Source organism: Sebastes umbrosus, chromosome 18, assembly GCF_015220745.1.
Source record: "Sebastes umbrosus isolate fSebUmb1 chromosome 18, fSebUmb1.pri, whole genome shotgun sequence".
Taxonomy (NCBI): domain Eukaryota; kingdom Metazoa; phylum Chordata; class Actinopteri; order Perciformes; family Sebastidae; genus Sebastes; species Sebastes umbrosus.
The window spans coordinates 4,294,074-4,311,070 of NC_051286.1; the positions used below are offsets into that span (position 1 = coordinate 4,294,074).

The following is a 16,997-nucleotide window of genomic DNA, read 5'->3' on the forward strand; positions in this document are numbered from 1 at the left end:
ATTTATTTTCATGAAATTTATTTTCATGAATTTTTTTTCATGAAATTTTCAACATACTATTCTATCACTTTTTTTCATGAAATTATTTTCATGATTTTTTTTTCATGAAATTTTCAACATACTATACTGTCACTTTTTTTCATGAAATTTTTTTCCATGAAATTTTCGACATACTATACTATCACTTTTTTTCATGAAATTTTTTTTCATGAAATTTTCGAAATACTATACTGACTTTTTTTCATGATTTTTTAACATACTATACTATCACTTTTTTTCATGAAATTTTTTTTCATGAAATTTTCGAAATACTATACTATCACTTTTTTTCATAAAATTGTTTTTCATGAAATTTTCGACATACTATACTATGACTTTTTTTCATGAAATTTTTTTTCATGAAATTTTCGAAATACTATGCTATGACTTTTTTCATACAATTTTTCGACATACTAGACTATCACTTTTTTTCATGAAATTTTTTTCATGAAATTTATTTTCATGAAATTATTTTCATGATTTTTTTTTCATGAAATTTTCAACATACTATACTATCACTTTTTTTCATGAAATTTTTTTCCATGAAATTTTCGACATACTATACTGACTTTTTTTTCATAAAAATAAATTTCATGAAATTTTCGACATACTATACTATCACTTTTTTCATGAAATTTTTCTTCATGAAATTTTCAACATACTATACTATCACTTTTTTTCATGAAATTTTTTTTCATGAAATATGCAACATACTATACTATAATTTTTTTCACAAAAAAAATGTTCATGAAATTCTCGACATGCTATACTATGACTTTTTTTCATGAAATTTTTTTTCATTAAATGTTTCGACATACTATACTATGACATTTTTTTTCATGATATTTCCGAGATACTATACTATGACTTTTTTTCACGAAATTTTCGACATGCTATACTATGACTTTATTTCATAACATTTTCGACATACTATACTGACTTTTTTTCATGATTTTTTTTACATACTATACTATGACTTTTTTTTCATAAAAAAAAATTTCATAAAATTTTTCGACATACTATACTATCACTTTTCTTCATGAATTTTTTTTTCATGAAATTTTCGACATACTATACTGACATTTTTTTCATAAATGTTTCGACATACTATACGAACACTTTTTTCATAACATTTTCGATATACTATACTGACTTTTTTTCATGATTTTTTTACATACTATACTATGACTTTTTTTCAAGATATTAAACTGACTTTTTTGTGACATTTTTTTACATCAGAAGCGCCCATAGGAACGGTTTGTTATACAATACAACGGTCTGCTTTAAAAAAATAACAGACCATAGAACGCTGTGATTGACCAATCAGAATCGAGTATTCAACACAGTTGAATACAATTTTAGCTCAAAGTGTAATATTTCTGCACATCATGTAGTGAGTTTCAAAAAAGGGGGATGTTGAAGCTCCAGACTTATAAATATGTTTAATCATAAAGTGATTCAGTTTGACAGATAAATAAATAAAAAGCATTACTTAACAAACGTATGTGCTATTTTAAACAGAAAGAATGACGACTATCTCACAGTTCGTACAATATAAATACTGCACTGTTGAACATGTTAAAGTGCTGAGTCTGCTGTTGGGCAGAGACGTTGAATGTCGTCATCTTCTCCTGACGTTGGCGAAAACCGGGAAGCTGACATCACTCCCACCTGTCAGGGCGTCCAGCACTGGTTGCCATGGTGACCCTGGAGGAAGAGGTCAACAGAGAATTCCAGGTCAGTGACATCATCACCGCTTCTTCGACAGGAAGTCTGACAGTGAAACCAGAGACTGAGCATGTCTTTCACACGCTGCTCAGGCTGAGACAAGAAAGGCTTCATTGTGCAGAAGGAAACGCTGAAATAAGTCAAACCGCTTCCTGAGAAAACTTAATTTGTGAGAAATATCATCCCAGTGTTCTTTTCCAGTGATTTAATTTGCATGGATGTTGAGCTGCTTGACTCCTCTGATAGGACGTCTCTTTGAGGAGGAAATCTAATTAGAAAGATGTCTTGAACGCTGCAGCTGAGAACACACTTTAACCCCACTTACTTTACATTATTAAACAGTATATAGAGGCTTAATAATAGTTTTAACATACTATTATTGTGTTGTAAAAAGGACATTTTGTGTGTTAATTGAAGTTGAAATAGGCTCATTGACAATTATAACTTCTATGAAGCAATTGGTGTATAAACAGTTAATAAATGATTCACATAGCTGTACTCTTATTTAAAAGAATAGTTCAATACTCTGGGAAGTACTTGTTGAGAGTAAGATGAGAAGATTGATGCCACTCTCTAATTATCACCCAATTCTGTAATTCTCATCTCTACGGAGCTTTTCAGCATCTTTCAGCTCATTAACTTTAATTTTTTTGGTTGACTCTCACAGCTCTCATCAGCGGTTAATGCTGGTTTAACAAAAAATTCTTAAAAGGTGGTAAATACGGGATTTCTATTGCTTCTAAACAGCTCTCAACATGGTGAGTCAGCGGCTAGCAGCTAATAGTGCTAACAGTGCAAACACCAACAAAAGTGCTGACAGAGATAACGGTGTTTAGCTGAGGGGGAACCGGAGGGTTGTGTCTGGAAGGTAACCCTCAAATTGCGAAAAACTAGCAAAAACTTGCAAAAAACTGTCACGAGACTCGCTGCCCGATGACCTATCCTAACCTTAGCTGTTCAAGGTCAATGCCTAACCTTAACCATCTCACGAGTGTTTTGCAATTTGCGTGTTACATTCTAGACACGACTAAATCAAAGAGCGGGTGCTACACTTCCACGACGACGCCGCCGGTTGGAACGTCGTTATCAGCGGTAATCGCTGTATGAGCTCAGTGCAGAGCTGCTGCCGTGAGCTAGCCAACAGGGCACGCTCACATGCAGGAAAATGCACTAAAAGCACATAATGGGCGGCCCGGCGATGTCAACAAAGCACGGAGAAACTCAGGTAGACGTTACTCCTCTATATCTTTACATAGCAAATAGTTGTTTGCTGCTATATTAATGCTCTGGATATCGAAATTTAGAACCTCTAACTCAGAGATGTGCTTCCTAGATTTCTCCCTGAGCTTTCAGCAGCATGTCATGGCCTTCATTAGCGCATCAGTTGTCCATTTGCTAAAGTAATGATTCTCAATCATTCATTAACTGTTAGAAATGCTCCACAGATATAGTTGTTGACAAATACATTGATAATCAGTTACAGCTAAGTTAAAGCGTGTTATGAGCCACTTATTCATTGTTTGTGTAGTTATTAATGTGAAATAGGCGGAGTTAAAGAGTAACCAGAGTATTAGTTATTTAGGATGTGATGGAGGACGTTACCAGGGTCAGTTTGAGCCCCTCCTCAGGGGTCCCTCTGAGGGGCCGGAGGGGCCACAGCTCCGGGTTCAGAGAGACGGCCCGATCCCGGTCTCACCCCTCAGAAATGGGCGTCGTCTGGATGAGCTCTGCTCCCAGAGTCAGACACCTAAACACAACACACAAATATCTCTATAAACACACCCTGACGCCTGTTAAACACTTACACTCTTTAATGATATCCGTAAACACACACACCAGAACACACACAGCACACCTCGCAGGCCTGCAGACACTGAAACACGCACACAAAGAGCCACGCAGAGCCACAATGAGGTGTATTTACACTCTGACGCATGTGTTCTGACCTGTGTTTGCATTAATGGGAAGGTGTTTGGCACCTTTTGATAAGGACAGTTAGTCGATCATTGCCATGTGGCTCAGCGGTAACCTCTGTAAAGATGACTGTCATGGAGGCGTTTAAAAAGAGATCTGACCTCTAGTGCCGGAACCAGGTGCCTTTTATCCCTTTTAAACAACGACAGTAGTGGAAAGAAACTAAGTGCATTTACACACGGACTGTACTCATTTTGAGGTACTTTTACTTCACTTGAGTATTTCAATTTGATGCTACTTTATACTTGTACTCTTCTACATTTATCTGACAGATGGAGTTACTTCTCTATTCTACTATTCAACAATATAAAGTAGTTAAACTATTCAGTAATCAGTAATAGTATTCCTATACTATGATATACTGTATGTGAGTGATAATGTACAGCGAACTGGTCATTGTTGTGAAATAAACCCTGCCCTGAAGGGGTTTATTTCACACATTTTTAAATTTTATTTGCACTAATTTTGAGGTACTTTTACTTCACTTGAGTATTTCAATTTGATGCTACTCTATACTTGTACTCTTCTACATTTATCTGACAGATGGAATTACTTTGCAGATTAAGATTTAACAAACAAAACACACAATCAATTTAGAAAATATGATACTACACAATAGATTAAACTATTCAACAGTATAATGTGCAGTAATCAGTAATAGTATTTCAATAATATGATGTACTGTATAATGATATAACTCTCTGGAAAGGACCGTTCTCCCAAACAAGTCGTTTTACTTTAATACTTTAAGTACATTTTGCTGTTAATACTTTTGTACTTTTACTTAAGTGAAATCTTGAAAGTAGGACTTTTACTTGTAACAGTACTTTTGCAGAGCGGTATTGCTACTTTTACTTAAGTACTCATATCTTTTAGTAGTAGGAGTACTTCTTCCAACACTGGTTTTCAATTAATGTCTTGTAAAGTAGCACTTCAATTTAATTACACACGTACTGTACTAATTTTGAGGTTCTTTTACTTCACTTGAGTATTTCAATTTGATGCTACTTTATACTTCTCTTCTGCATTTCAGAGTACTTCTTACTCCACGACAGTTATCTGATAGATGGAGTTACTTCTGTTTAAACAAAACACATGAATCAATTTAGAAACTATGATACTGTACTACAGATTAATGTATTCAACAGTATAAAGTAGATCAAATGTGCAGTAATCAGTAATAGTAATATGGGAACATTCTCCCCATCAAGTACTCTTACTTTAATACTTTAAGTACATTTTGCTGTTAATACTTTAGTGAAATCTTGAATGTAGGACTTTCTAACAGTACTTTTGCAGAGCGGTATTGCTACTTTTACTTAATTACTCATATCTTCTATGAGTACTTCCTCCACTCTGGTTTTCAATGAATGCTTTGTAACATTGAACTTAAAATGTGAGCTTTAATTTAATGTATTTTTATCTGTAAAAGCTCATATTTAATCAAGTGGTGGAAGAAGTATATTAAGACATTTTACTTCAGTAAAAGTAGCAATACTACAGTGAAAAAATACTTTGTTACAAGTAAGTCTTACTTAATTAAAAGTGCAAAAGTATTAGCATCAAAATATACTTTAAGTATCAAAAGTAGAAGTACTCATTATGCAGAATAGTATATATATATATTATATTATTGGATTGATGCATTAATGTGTACATCACTTTAATGTTGCAGCTGGTAAAGGTTGAGCTAATTTTAAGTACTTTATATACTGCTGGGTTTTCTATTAATAATCTGAATATGCAAAGTAACTAAAGCTGTCAAGTAAAAGGAGTGGAGTAAAAGTATAAAGGAAAATAAAATATAAATACTCAAGTAAAGTACAACTTCCTCATAAATGTACTTAGTTACATTCCAGCACTGATTTTATTTTTATTTTATCGCATGCAGCACATCTGTAAGACATTAAAGCACATGATAACCATACCACAATAAATAATAAAATACATTATAATCTACTATTTTGGGAAGTAACTAAGCTGTTATAAGTAACATAGTTACCACTAGAAACTACAGTATTCTTTTATTTACTAGCCGATGTGTGTTACGAGCCGTGGTGTTCTTATTAGTGTGCATTTTTATTGTTTTTATAAATAATAAAACATTGTTGGTGGATGAAAATCTTGCAGTTTAATGAAGTTTATTTGTAAAGCCAAATTTCACATACAATACAAAAAGATTTAAGTGTGGTTTGAGAAAGTTAAATTAAATTAGAAAATAAATAAATAAATACATAAAAAAGCAAGTTAAACATTATGTAGTGTTTTTAAATTTGATTCAAATTTAAGACCAACAGACGTTTTACCAGGTGAAAATGCAAATGTGTTATTATATTATTATTACAGTAAGTGGATATTAGATTATCTGGCGCCGTGCGTCTTTTTCTTGCAGACATTTAAAGGAGCTGAGCTGCAGGAGCTCACCCTGACTGGTGGAGCTGAACTTCACTCGGACCAGCATCTCTCCTCCGTCCGGCTCCACAGCGCCGCCCGCTGGACCCTCAGCCTGATGGACACACAGATACAAGAAGAAGATGAGCTCTCAGGCACCATCAAAAACAAAACAATCCCTCACACAACTAAGGAGACCTCATGTGCTCAATATTATACAAAAAAAAGTAGCTCTGTCAATCAATTAAAATCTTTAATCACAAATTTATCTGTTCAAAATGTACCTTAAAGGAAGATTTTTCAAGTATTTAATCCTCTTATCAACATGGGAGTGGACAAATATGCTGCTTTATGCAAATATATGTATATATTTATTATTGTAAATCAATTAATAACACAAAACTATGACAGATATTGTCCAGAAACCCTCACAGGTACTGCATTTAGCATAAAACAATATGCTCAAATCACAACATGGCAAACTGCAGCCCAACAGGCAACAACAGCTGTCAGTGTGTCAGTGTGCTGACTTGACTATGACTTGCCCCAAACTCAAAGCGGCAACGCCCTCAATTATGCCGAACTTTAAGCCCTAATATAATTTAAACCGGTGAGTTATATAAAAATGTACCCCCTGTACAGTTCATATGAACGAGGAAATTAGCTATAGAGACCAAAACTATTGTTTGTACCAGACTGTAAACATGTTTATATCTGCTGTAAAGTCGGGGGTTTTAACACAGGGGTCAATGGGGATTGACAGTCTCTAGTGGCCATTTGAAGAACTGCAGTTTGTGGAGGCTGTCGCTTGGTAAATAACTACTTGTGGTTTTACTATCCCTTTAATATTGAACCCTTTGGGTGTCAACAGAACCTTAAATGCTTTTCTCCTCATCTGTAGAACATCTGAACCTGTTTTACCTTCGGACAAAGTGGGTACCAGTTGAAGCACTGGGAGTCCTTGTCCTCAAATCTCCAGCCGTCCAGCGGGATGAGGACCTCGCCGAGAAAAGCCGTCCTCCTCAGGGACCCTGAATGCCACACAGCGGCCTGCAGTCTCTTTCCAAACAGCAGGTGGCGCTCTATGCGATACTGTCAAGAACAACATAAAGAACTTTGTTTAATTTGAACATGATACGACACAGATTGATTGTCACAACAAAAATGTATCTTTTTACCTTTAAGACTTCATTATAAACCGGATCGGTCGTGTTTTTCTTGACGGTCGTCTTCATTTTGCCGCTCTTTCCCGGCATCATGTAGAGTTTGACGTATCTACGACAAAGAAGTAACAGCATGATGAGGTTTGTGAAGGAGAATCACACAACTAAACGGGGTCATACTGAACATGATGCAGAGAGTTTTAATTATTATGCTTACGGGTGACACTTCTTCTTCTTGGCGTCTCCGTAGGTGAGATTTCTGCAGGCGCCGACAGTGACCTCCAGACAAGAGGTGTTGGTGTTGTAGGCCAGAGCCAGCTCCAGCTCTCCGGCTACGCTGATGCTCTCAAAGAGGCTGCAGTCGGTGCTGATGCTGCTACTGTTGCTGCCCTGAGGAGGTCACACGATTACATTATGTTTAAAGGGCAGAAAGACACTATCTGATGGATATTAACAGCAGTAGGGACTTTGTCTATGAGTGAGGATGCTGAAATGATCGCAACCTGAAATGACTTCTTTTTTTTAAAACTTTTTTACGACATATTATACTCTGACTTTTTAAAAGATTTTATGACATACTATACTCTGGCTTTTAATTGTTTTTAAAATTACATACTATATTACAACCTTTTTAACTTTTTTATGACATGCTATACTATGACTTTCTATTTTTTTATTATATTATGGCATGTTTTTTCTTTTTACTTTTTTTTGACATACTATGTTTTTTTAAATTTTTATTTTTTTGACATACTATAACTTTTTAAACCTTTTTATAACAAACTATACAATGTTTTTTTTATTATACTTTTCTTGACTTTGACTTTACTTTTAAAAAAAAAACTTTTTTATGATATACTATACAATTTTTCTTTTTTTTTTTAACTTTTTTTAACATACTATACTATTATATAACTTTAAGAAAATCTTTTTCATGACATACTATATAATGTTTAAAAAAAAACAAACTTTTTTTTTTTACTTTTTCACATCATACTTTACAATTTTTTTTATTTCTATTTTTTTGACATAATATATTATTACTTTTTTTTATTACTTTTTTTATAACATACTATAAATGTATTTTTTTTTTTTTTTTTTACTTTTTAATGACGCACTATACTACAATGTTTTTATTAGTGTGATAATTCAACCGTCACAGGATGTCGCTTGATTTTTTTTATTTTTGTTTTTTATCTTATCATCAGCTTCTACTTACTCTCTTTCCTCCCGAGTACTCAGAACCGAAGGAAGTTTCTTCTTCCGCCCCGGTGGAGGAGCCTTCATGGTCGCTGTCTTTGCTTTTCTTGAACAGGTTTGGAAGACTTGGGCCTTTAAAGAGCTGAAAAAAGGAGAATCATTCCTTTACTGATAGTTATTCCCTCTCAGCACCAGCAGGGACCAGTATAGGTCATGTATTACTTTAAGCTCCTTTAATGGCCTCGTTCATTGAACTCATCGGCCTGTTTGGATTGAGAAAAAAGTTTGCCTCAACTCAGTCTAAAGCAGATGAATCAGGTGAGGGATCTGGACTTGTTGGCCAGTAAATGTGGACATCTTTAAAGCCCTAGAGCTGAATGATCAGCAGCTGACTTACATGGCTAGATTTGTTGATGTCAGTTTCAGAGAAGCTCTTTTGGGTGCTGTAGCACGACCCCTTCCGGCTGTTGTTGACGCTCAGCAAGTCTCCTCGCACATCGTTCTGAGAAGTGGAAATTTCTGCATTGAGAAAAAAAGACATCAGACGTTTAAAACCTCAGAGAAAAGAAGTGAACATTTACTTCCAGAGAAACACAACAAAACATTATTTAGAGCAAGGTTTGTCCACTTCCTCTCCAAACGCTGCGTGCAATATGCTGTTGCTATCTTGGCCCATCATCTTATGCAACTTCTGCTGGTGCAGCAAGGTTGATGAGCTGCGACGGGTATTTATTTCAAGTACATTTCCTTTGTGGTTACTACAGCGCCTGCTTGTATATTCAGCTCATCAGATTATGTTGTGGTAACGTCCAGAGGAAGTGATGCTGCTAATTCTGAAAATATCTCACTTAATTGCGCACCGGTGATACCAGGAATTTGGTCTTGAGTAAAGAATTCCTCATAAAAGTTGACCACTTAACTGATAAAAAGAACATCTTTAGTGACGCATGAACTTACTTTTAATATGACTGGTGAAGGAAACCATTAGATTCTCCATAGATTTGGTGAAAGTTTTGGAGTTTTTCCAATCCTGCAGATCAAAAACATGACACGGCGCTCAGTTCGTACAGTTCATTTTACACTTTTTAACGTAAATAATGCTGTATATGTGTCAGTATTTTACCCCAGATCTGCTCAGGAACTGATCCGAGTAGGGTGGAGGAGTGGGAGGCACAATGGATATATAACTGTGAAAAACATCGAGAGAAAAAATATTATTATATATATTAAGTATTTCATTCAAACGTTGAAAATAAACAGGTTGAGATTCCTCGTACCTCAACACATTGTAGGACTGCAATATTTTCTCTCCAACCATCTCGTATTTGTCTGCAAACAAAACACAAATATAATGAATGAAACATGGCGCCACAAGCGTGAAAGCCACATGTTGACACACTGTCAAAGAGGACAGTTTATACAGTGACACTAAATATGACTTCCTGTGACTGTTTAAACAGCCTGTCGGTCATTAAATCCTCTCTTATGTGGCCAAATTAGCAATTATATATATATTATAAAGATTAAAAGACAAAAAGGGAGCATTTAAATATCCTTATTGGTCCAAGACCTCCACACAAACAATATAATATGTATGTGTAATACTTTACCGCTCTGTGAATACTGAATAATTCAGTAGCTTTTAAGCCCCAAACATACAGCTCAATCCGGCTCATCCATATTTTATCAATCAATGTAGTTAAACTGGATGATATCAAGGGAGTATCAATAATGAATAATGATGAATCTACAATAAGGAAACCGATTGTGAATACATGCAGTAATGTAAACAAACCTGTGGTTACTGGGAATTTCTTTGCCCTCTCCTCTAAGAACCACTCGCCAGACCTGAACTTCACCTCCCTGTGAACAAGAAAAACACACAATTACATTATTAGCACTCATATTATATTATTAAAATCTAGATAATAGACGCTTTAAAGAAAGTTTAAAGTTTAAAGTTTAAAGTTTAAAGTTTAAAGCGGTGAAACAAGAGTTGATATGAAATATCTCATTACAGTTTTAAGATGAAGTCAACTCGATACATACAGTCATTTTGTACTGAGTCAGATGTGTCTGTGCATTGAGGTGTGTGTGGCTCTCTACTGTACCTGTAGGCGTGGCAGACCGTGCACTTCCAGCTCGCCGCTCCCACGCGGCACTTGCTGCAGATGCGGTGGCTGCAGCCGTGGCAGACGGCCCCCGAGTTCCAGAACTTCCCCAGCGGCCTCTGGCAGCGGGCGCAGGTCCGCTCGCCGTACTGCCGGGCGAAGCTCTTTGCGCCTCTCCTCCGAAGCTCCTGGAGCTCATATTTCATCCTCCTGAGGTGAAGAAGATGGAGGGGATCACAAACATCACAAATAAATCTTCTGTCAGCATTAAAGTGTTACTTTCAGTTCATCTGCAAACATTTCTTTATGATTTGGTATCCAGAGGTCTAGAGCAGGTCTAGACCGTACTCTATAATCTAGAGACCCAACAAGAGATCCTCCATGAGCATCCATTCTTCTAATCCGGTCTAAACTAGTCTAGAAGTAACAAACTCATGGACTCATTTTTCTGCGTCGTTTTGAGGCGGGATGTGCCGGATTTTTGCGATGTTACGTAGATGAAAGAATGCAGTTCGTGAAGTTTGTTTTATGGGGGAGTTAAAGGACAAATCCTGATCAAAGATGACTAGAGTAACTCCTTACAGAATTTGTTTCGGAGGTGTTCTTGGGCTAAGTACAATAACTTCAGGAAATTGCAGGTCATCCAGGTTTTTATGTCTTTAAAGCTTCAGTATGCAGCCAGAACATTTTTTGGCATCATTGGGCAAAAATCCCATAATAACCTTTCAGCATATTGTAATTCAAGTGTTCGGAGAGAAAACTAGACTTCTGCAGCTCCTCATGGCTCTGTTTTCAGGCTTTAAAACAATCTAACTTTGGCCAATCACAGGCCATTTCATTGAGAGAGCGTTCCTATTGGCTGTGCTCCGACTGGTGGGTGGTGCTTGGCATTTCCTCAACTTGATCTTAACATGGCTAAAGCGTCACAAACGTTCTCATTTTACAGCTAAACCGTGCACTACTAGATGATTCTGAAAACATTTGAGGTGAGAAATAGGCATCACAGTAACAGAATATTGATTCATATTTGATCAGCGCTGCCTAGTTCGACCGTTTGATCGGAGTTCCCGAGTGATTGACAGCCGGCTCTCATGGATGGCAGATTCCAGATCAGCTCTGACTGCTTGTTTTCCTCCGCTCTGTGAAATCTTGCAGATGCCGTTAGGAGCACCGGAGGACACCGGTTAGTGTCGTCCGGCTTGATCGACAGATATAATTGGGTATCATCTGCATAACAATGAAAGTCTAAGGAGTGTTTTCTAATAACATTGCATTAAAGGAAGCAGAATTGGTCAAACCTAATTTGACTAATTTTGGCGTGCATAGAGGATTCATCGTTGCATAAAATATAGTGAAAGAAATAATAGGAACAAACATAAAGTAGCTTTAGGTAACAGGAAAAAATCTTATTTTTCTGACATAATGATTGCTTTCTGTTAACCTCATTTGTTGTCGGTCTCCTTTCAGCATCACTGAAACTTATGTCACACTATGAAAGTGGTCAAAATGACTCACCTTATCCTGTCCTCTTCAATGATTCGCAGCTGTTTGTCTCTCCGAAGAACCTCCAGGACTCGCTCTCTCTCCAAAGCTTGAAGTGAACTTAAATCCATATTTAAATACCAGTCTCCAGTTTGATCATCTGTATCACTCTGACTGGTCCTCTCTTCTCTCTTCTCTCTGTCTCGCTCTGCTTCACTGTCTTCTCTTTAAATGCCTGTCTGTCTCCTCCTCCTCTCCTCTTAATCCCTCCCCCTTCACTGGACCTCCTCCTCTTTAGTTCTCTGGAGCTGAAAAAAGAGTGAGATAGTAAAGGTTATTTTACTGTCCTGATTGTGATCTCAAATGGGAGTCCCCATCCACGTCAGAGCCGGGTATAGACCTCCTGAGCAGATAGTAAGAGGGTTTTCACTTGGATGAGTAAAATGTGGAAAAACCCTCTTTTAATATTCTTTTCTCTGAAGGCCAGAGAAGAACTATAAGTCTGCAATCTGATGACGCAAATATTAGTCAACTGAACCTCAGACCCTTTACAACACAGGATCTGATGAGATTTGAAACAAACTACTACATTAGGACAGTATTTGAATCCTGATGTTCTCAGCCTGCACATGTCGTCATCTTGCCCGTCCTATGTCAGCATCATTATTCAACTCCTCCTCTGGCAAACCACCACCACCACCTCCACCACCGCTGCTTCCTCAGCTGCAGGAAGAGCAGTGACGCTTCACTGATGGCAGAGCTGCAAAACAAACCAAATGCCAACCCTTGCATTATTGATGTCTGACGTGCGTCCGTGTTCTAGTTTCTGTTTTCTTTTCTTTTTTTTTTGCAGGTCACTAGACTTCAAATCTTTTTCAAACGGCTAAATATGAATTTCAAAAATAAAGTCATCACCATGAAGTTTAACATTTTGTAAATAAAGATTAGAGGTCTGTTTTTGTAAAATGGAAATACAGACTTAAATGCTTTATTTTAGAGGTAGAGTGCAATATTATGGGAAAAAAGGTAATTTTCTTTCTTGTCTATCGGGTTAGATGAGAAAATTGATACCAAAATTGATTAGCATAAAGACTGTAAGCAGAGGGAAACAGCTAGCCTGGCTCTGTCCGAAGGTTTGGTACCGTCGGTGAGCGTCTGTCGGCATAATTTTGCGGTGTGTCCTGCATCATCGGCTCTAGTCTGCCCGTGTCTGAGGTTTTTCGGACGATTCAGCATGTTGAATCGGCGGCGGAGCTCGTCTGTGAGAGAAATCACTCTGATTGGCTGTTCAGCTTAAACGAATCAGTGCACGAGAAAAGAAACGGACGTGAGGAAAGCAAGCCAACGAGTAAAGTCAAGAGGAAAAACACAGGCTTTTCTCATTTTTTATCTTCATCTGATCGTTCCAATACACGGATATTTTCATAGCGACATGGCCATGTGGAATGAAGCTAAGTGGCGAGTGAGAGTGGTGTGAAAACGGTTGGCAAACGCCGCTTTGTTTCATGTACGTATCACAACAACGGCTTGTATATCCGCCATCCTGGCTGTAGTCTTTGCGGTGTGTTCGAGTGCAACTTGACGGCCAAAACAAAGGCGACGTGACTCAACAGGCGGCCTTCATCGCCGCTGGTCCTCTGATGTCGGGTTGGTTTATCCGGGGCTTAAAGCTCACTAATTAACACGTTATATCTTGTTTGTTTAATCCGTACAAAAACCGAAGTGTAAAAAAGACTTGTCGTTGTTTTATTTCTATTTCTTGGCCGGGTGCAGTGACTTTTTAGAGTCTATCGGAATAACATAAACAAGATAAAACATGTTAATTTGTTAGCTTTAAGGTGTTTTCAGACAGAATGCAAAAGGAAATCGTTCACCTTCCTTGCTAGAAACTAGCTCTGACGACTGAGCATGTTTTATCTCGTTAGTGTTATTCTGATAAGAATCCAAAAAGTCACTGCACCCGGCCAAGAAATAGAAATAAAACCAAGACAAGTTTTTTTTTACACTTCGGCTTTTGTACAGATTAAACAAACATATAATTAAGATATAATGTGTTAATTAGTGAGCTTTAGAGGTGCAGGCAGTCAGATTGCTACCTTTAGACGGAGCCAGGCTAGCTGTTTCCCCCTGCTTCCAGTCTTTATGCTAAGCTAAGCTACCTTACCTATGAGAGTGGTATCAATATTTTCATCTACCTCTCGGCAAGAAAGCAAATTTCCCAAAATGTCAAACTATTCCTTTAAGCTGTCATTTATCTCTATAGAGGGTCTCATTTTCTTTCCTCTTCAGGAGCAGACGAATGAGGCATGGGGAGTAGAGAGGAAGAGGCCTGCTGAATAGCTGGATGCCAGCCTGTGTTGATAGATAAGAGCCTGTCCTTGTTACTATCCAGAGCTGCCAGGAGGCCGGAGAAAACAATCAGCGTCAGCTGTAATTACGGCTTTGTGTCTCACAGAGGGACACAGCTGTTATCTGTCCTCTACTGACGTGCTCCGCGCCGGAAGGGATTCTCTCAAGTTGCAAAAATAAATGAGGCAAGATGTGAATTATGCTACTAGGAAGGTTGTGATGCAGCGGGGTGTTTCATCATGATTCCTCAATTGAAGAAACAATACTGTAGCTCTCAGTTTGACAGTTTGATAGGAGGTTTTTACTCGTTTAGAAAATGATCATCATCACGTCAGTGCGAGTCATTTCACACCCTGCTCTACTATGCAACGGACCATAATGACACAGGCTGTCATTCAGGCCGTGGTTCAGTGGTGACTGTGAGTTAACATCCGAGAAGAGAGGGTGAGAGCTCGTATCGGCCCACCACAGCAGTGACAGTAAAGGACACCTGACTGATTACACCGGGGCCCAAATACGGAGTCTGAAATTCGTGAGAAAGAAACCAGTCACGGGGTCTCAGATACATTTCCCACCCAGGGCGCAGTTTCCTGGAAGACCTGTGCGAGCGACTGCATACCTCGAGGCAGCTCTGGCAGCACGTCTGCACTCACAGCCAGACTCATCATCACCACAAATTCCAAATAAAAACACCAGCGACTGTCACGGTCACGCTCGCACGCCACGAGGGTTCCTCTTCCAAAACCTGACGAGGTCACACAAACCGCTGCTATGAGCTGAAAGCATCTCAAAATACCTTGAATGAATTCATCTGCATGGTGTTGACATCTTGCGTATTTCTAAAACCATGCAGTGGGTTTCCAAATAGATTTCGACAGCTCGTCTGTGCCGTTCTTTACGGTCACCAAAATTTCACATTGGCTAAAAATAAGCACAGCAAAGTGGGAGTAACATGGAAACTCACTGGTGACAAAAACATGTTTAATCTTAACTGTTGTGCTCTGAGAGAGGTATGCAGCGCCCCGACATTCATACCAGACTTGGTAGTAAAAAAAGAAAAATAATAAAGTGTTACACACTTTCAAAGGCTGTAGCAGGTTCAGTTTTAGAGCTAGAGTGAAGGTACGGATATCATAGAAACTAAAAATCCTTAGAAAATCCATTGGTGCCATGTCACGTAAAGTTGTCGGGAAGGCAAATAAAAAAATAACACCACAAAGTTACGCTAAATTTTGGCGAGGAAAAACTGTCATGACCATTTTCAAAGGGGTCCCTTGACCTCTGACCTCCAGATATGTGAATGAAAATGGGTTCTATGGGTACCCACGAGTCTCCCCTTTACAGACATGCCCACTTTATGATAATCACATTTTTTTTGAATGTAGTACAAATGGTGGCTAAAACAGTGTATTTGAATATTTCTGCATACTGGAGTCCTGGAATTACATAAATTGTGCATCACTGTAAAGATGAGACTCTTGTGGATCCAATGAGTCCAACTGTATTCATGTGTGATGATGTTAGTCCCCATAGTAGCCATTTCATTGTAGGGTGACCAATTTTTTAAACTTGACCTCACTGTATAAAATGACCTGTGGTGACCTCTAGGATAATCACAGCCTCATGAAACTTTACAACCACAAACTAGAGACCTAGAGCATTCAGAGGATGGATGGCTTTCCTAGCTGGATTGACAATAAGGGGGTTTCTGAGCAGTTTCCAGAACAGAAGTGCTCGCCATCCAATCGCCGAAAAATGCAATTCTTGCAGAAATCTCCAAATGTCAAAAGTTTTTTATACCAAATCACAGCATGGCTTTTTCTATGGTGTTCCTCAAGGTCTTGGACACACAGTGCTGGGCTGTTGCTGAGCTCAAATTAATCTTTAGGTTCCAAGCTTTCAGATGATGTACACCACTTCTATGTGACATCTACTGTTGACCTGCTATCTCCCCCTAAAGACCCCCCTAAAAAAAGACAGAAACAGGTCTATTGTGGGTCTCAGAGGGCTAAAGATTGATTTCTACATCTGCATTTGTCAACATGTGACACAAGAATGCAGACTGTCAATACACCTCACGCAGCCAGCACATCAAGAGAGAAGCAAACAACACTAAACTGTACAGAGAGCAGGAAACTTCCACTTATACAGTGCAATCACAGACTTACAGTAATAAACAGTGTGGATTTTTCTTTTGACTATGATGAAAACGTGAGCTGTGATTACAAAACACTTACTCAACACCACCTCTTTGTTGCTAAATCTCAACTGACACATCACTTTGGCTACAACAACTTCATAATGAAAGCAAGAAAGCTGCTCAGGTTTGAGATATGATAACTAGGTCGCTGCAGAGTTAAAGTGGTGCAGAGCAGAAAGGTGCAAGATCTTACCTTGAGGCTCGCTGCACTGACAGAGTGGTCAGCCGGAGGAAGTGGCAGATTTTATACACGGAGGGAACCGTACAGTGCCGTTTCCTTCCTTTCTCAGTGCATGCACACTGCTGCAATCTGGGGAGGGCAAACACAGCAACTGCTAGTTGGTTATGTCTCACATTTTG

The 16,997-nt window shown here is 38.1% G+C and overlaps 1 protein-coding gene across 2 annotated transcripts; it reads right to left on the minus strand.

Annotated features, from left to right (window-relative positions):
* Nucleotides 1–1,468: 1,468 nt before the first annotated feature.
* sytl3 (synaptotagmin-like 3) lies at nt 1,469–16,885 on the minus strand. 2 transcript variants are annotated; one of them, XR_005204029.1, is made up of 15 exons: nt 16,831–16,885; nt 12,122–12,396; nt 10,607–10,816; nt 10,291–10,358; nt 9,773–9,824; nt 9,619–9,682; nt 9,453–9,525; nt 8,893–9,014; nt 8,515–8,637; nt 7,513–7,685; nt 7,311–7,407; nt 7,054–7,224; nt 6,166–6,247; nt 3,370–3,514; nt 1,469–1,746 (listed from the first exon to the last, which is right to left on the minus strand). XR_005204029.1 is itself a non-coding variant. In XM_037749870.1 (13 exons), exons 2-13 carry the CDS (start codon nt 12,217–12,219, stop codon nt 6,098–6,100), a joined length of 1,401 nt encoding a protein of 466 aa, XP_037605798.1. In that variant the 5' UTR covers nt 12,220–12,396; nt 16,831–16,885; the 3' UTR covers nt 5,850–6,097. The 2 variants fall into 2 exon arrangements, 1 of the variants encoding a protein (XP_037605798.1); XM_037749870.1 differs by lacking the exons at nt 1,469–1,746; nt 3,370–3,514 and having other exon boundaries at nt 5,850–6,247.
* Between the last annotated feature and the right edge of the window lie 112 nt (nt 16,886–16,997).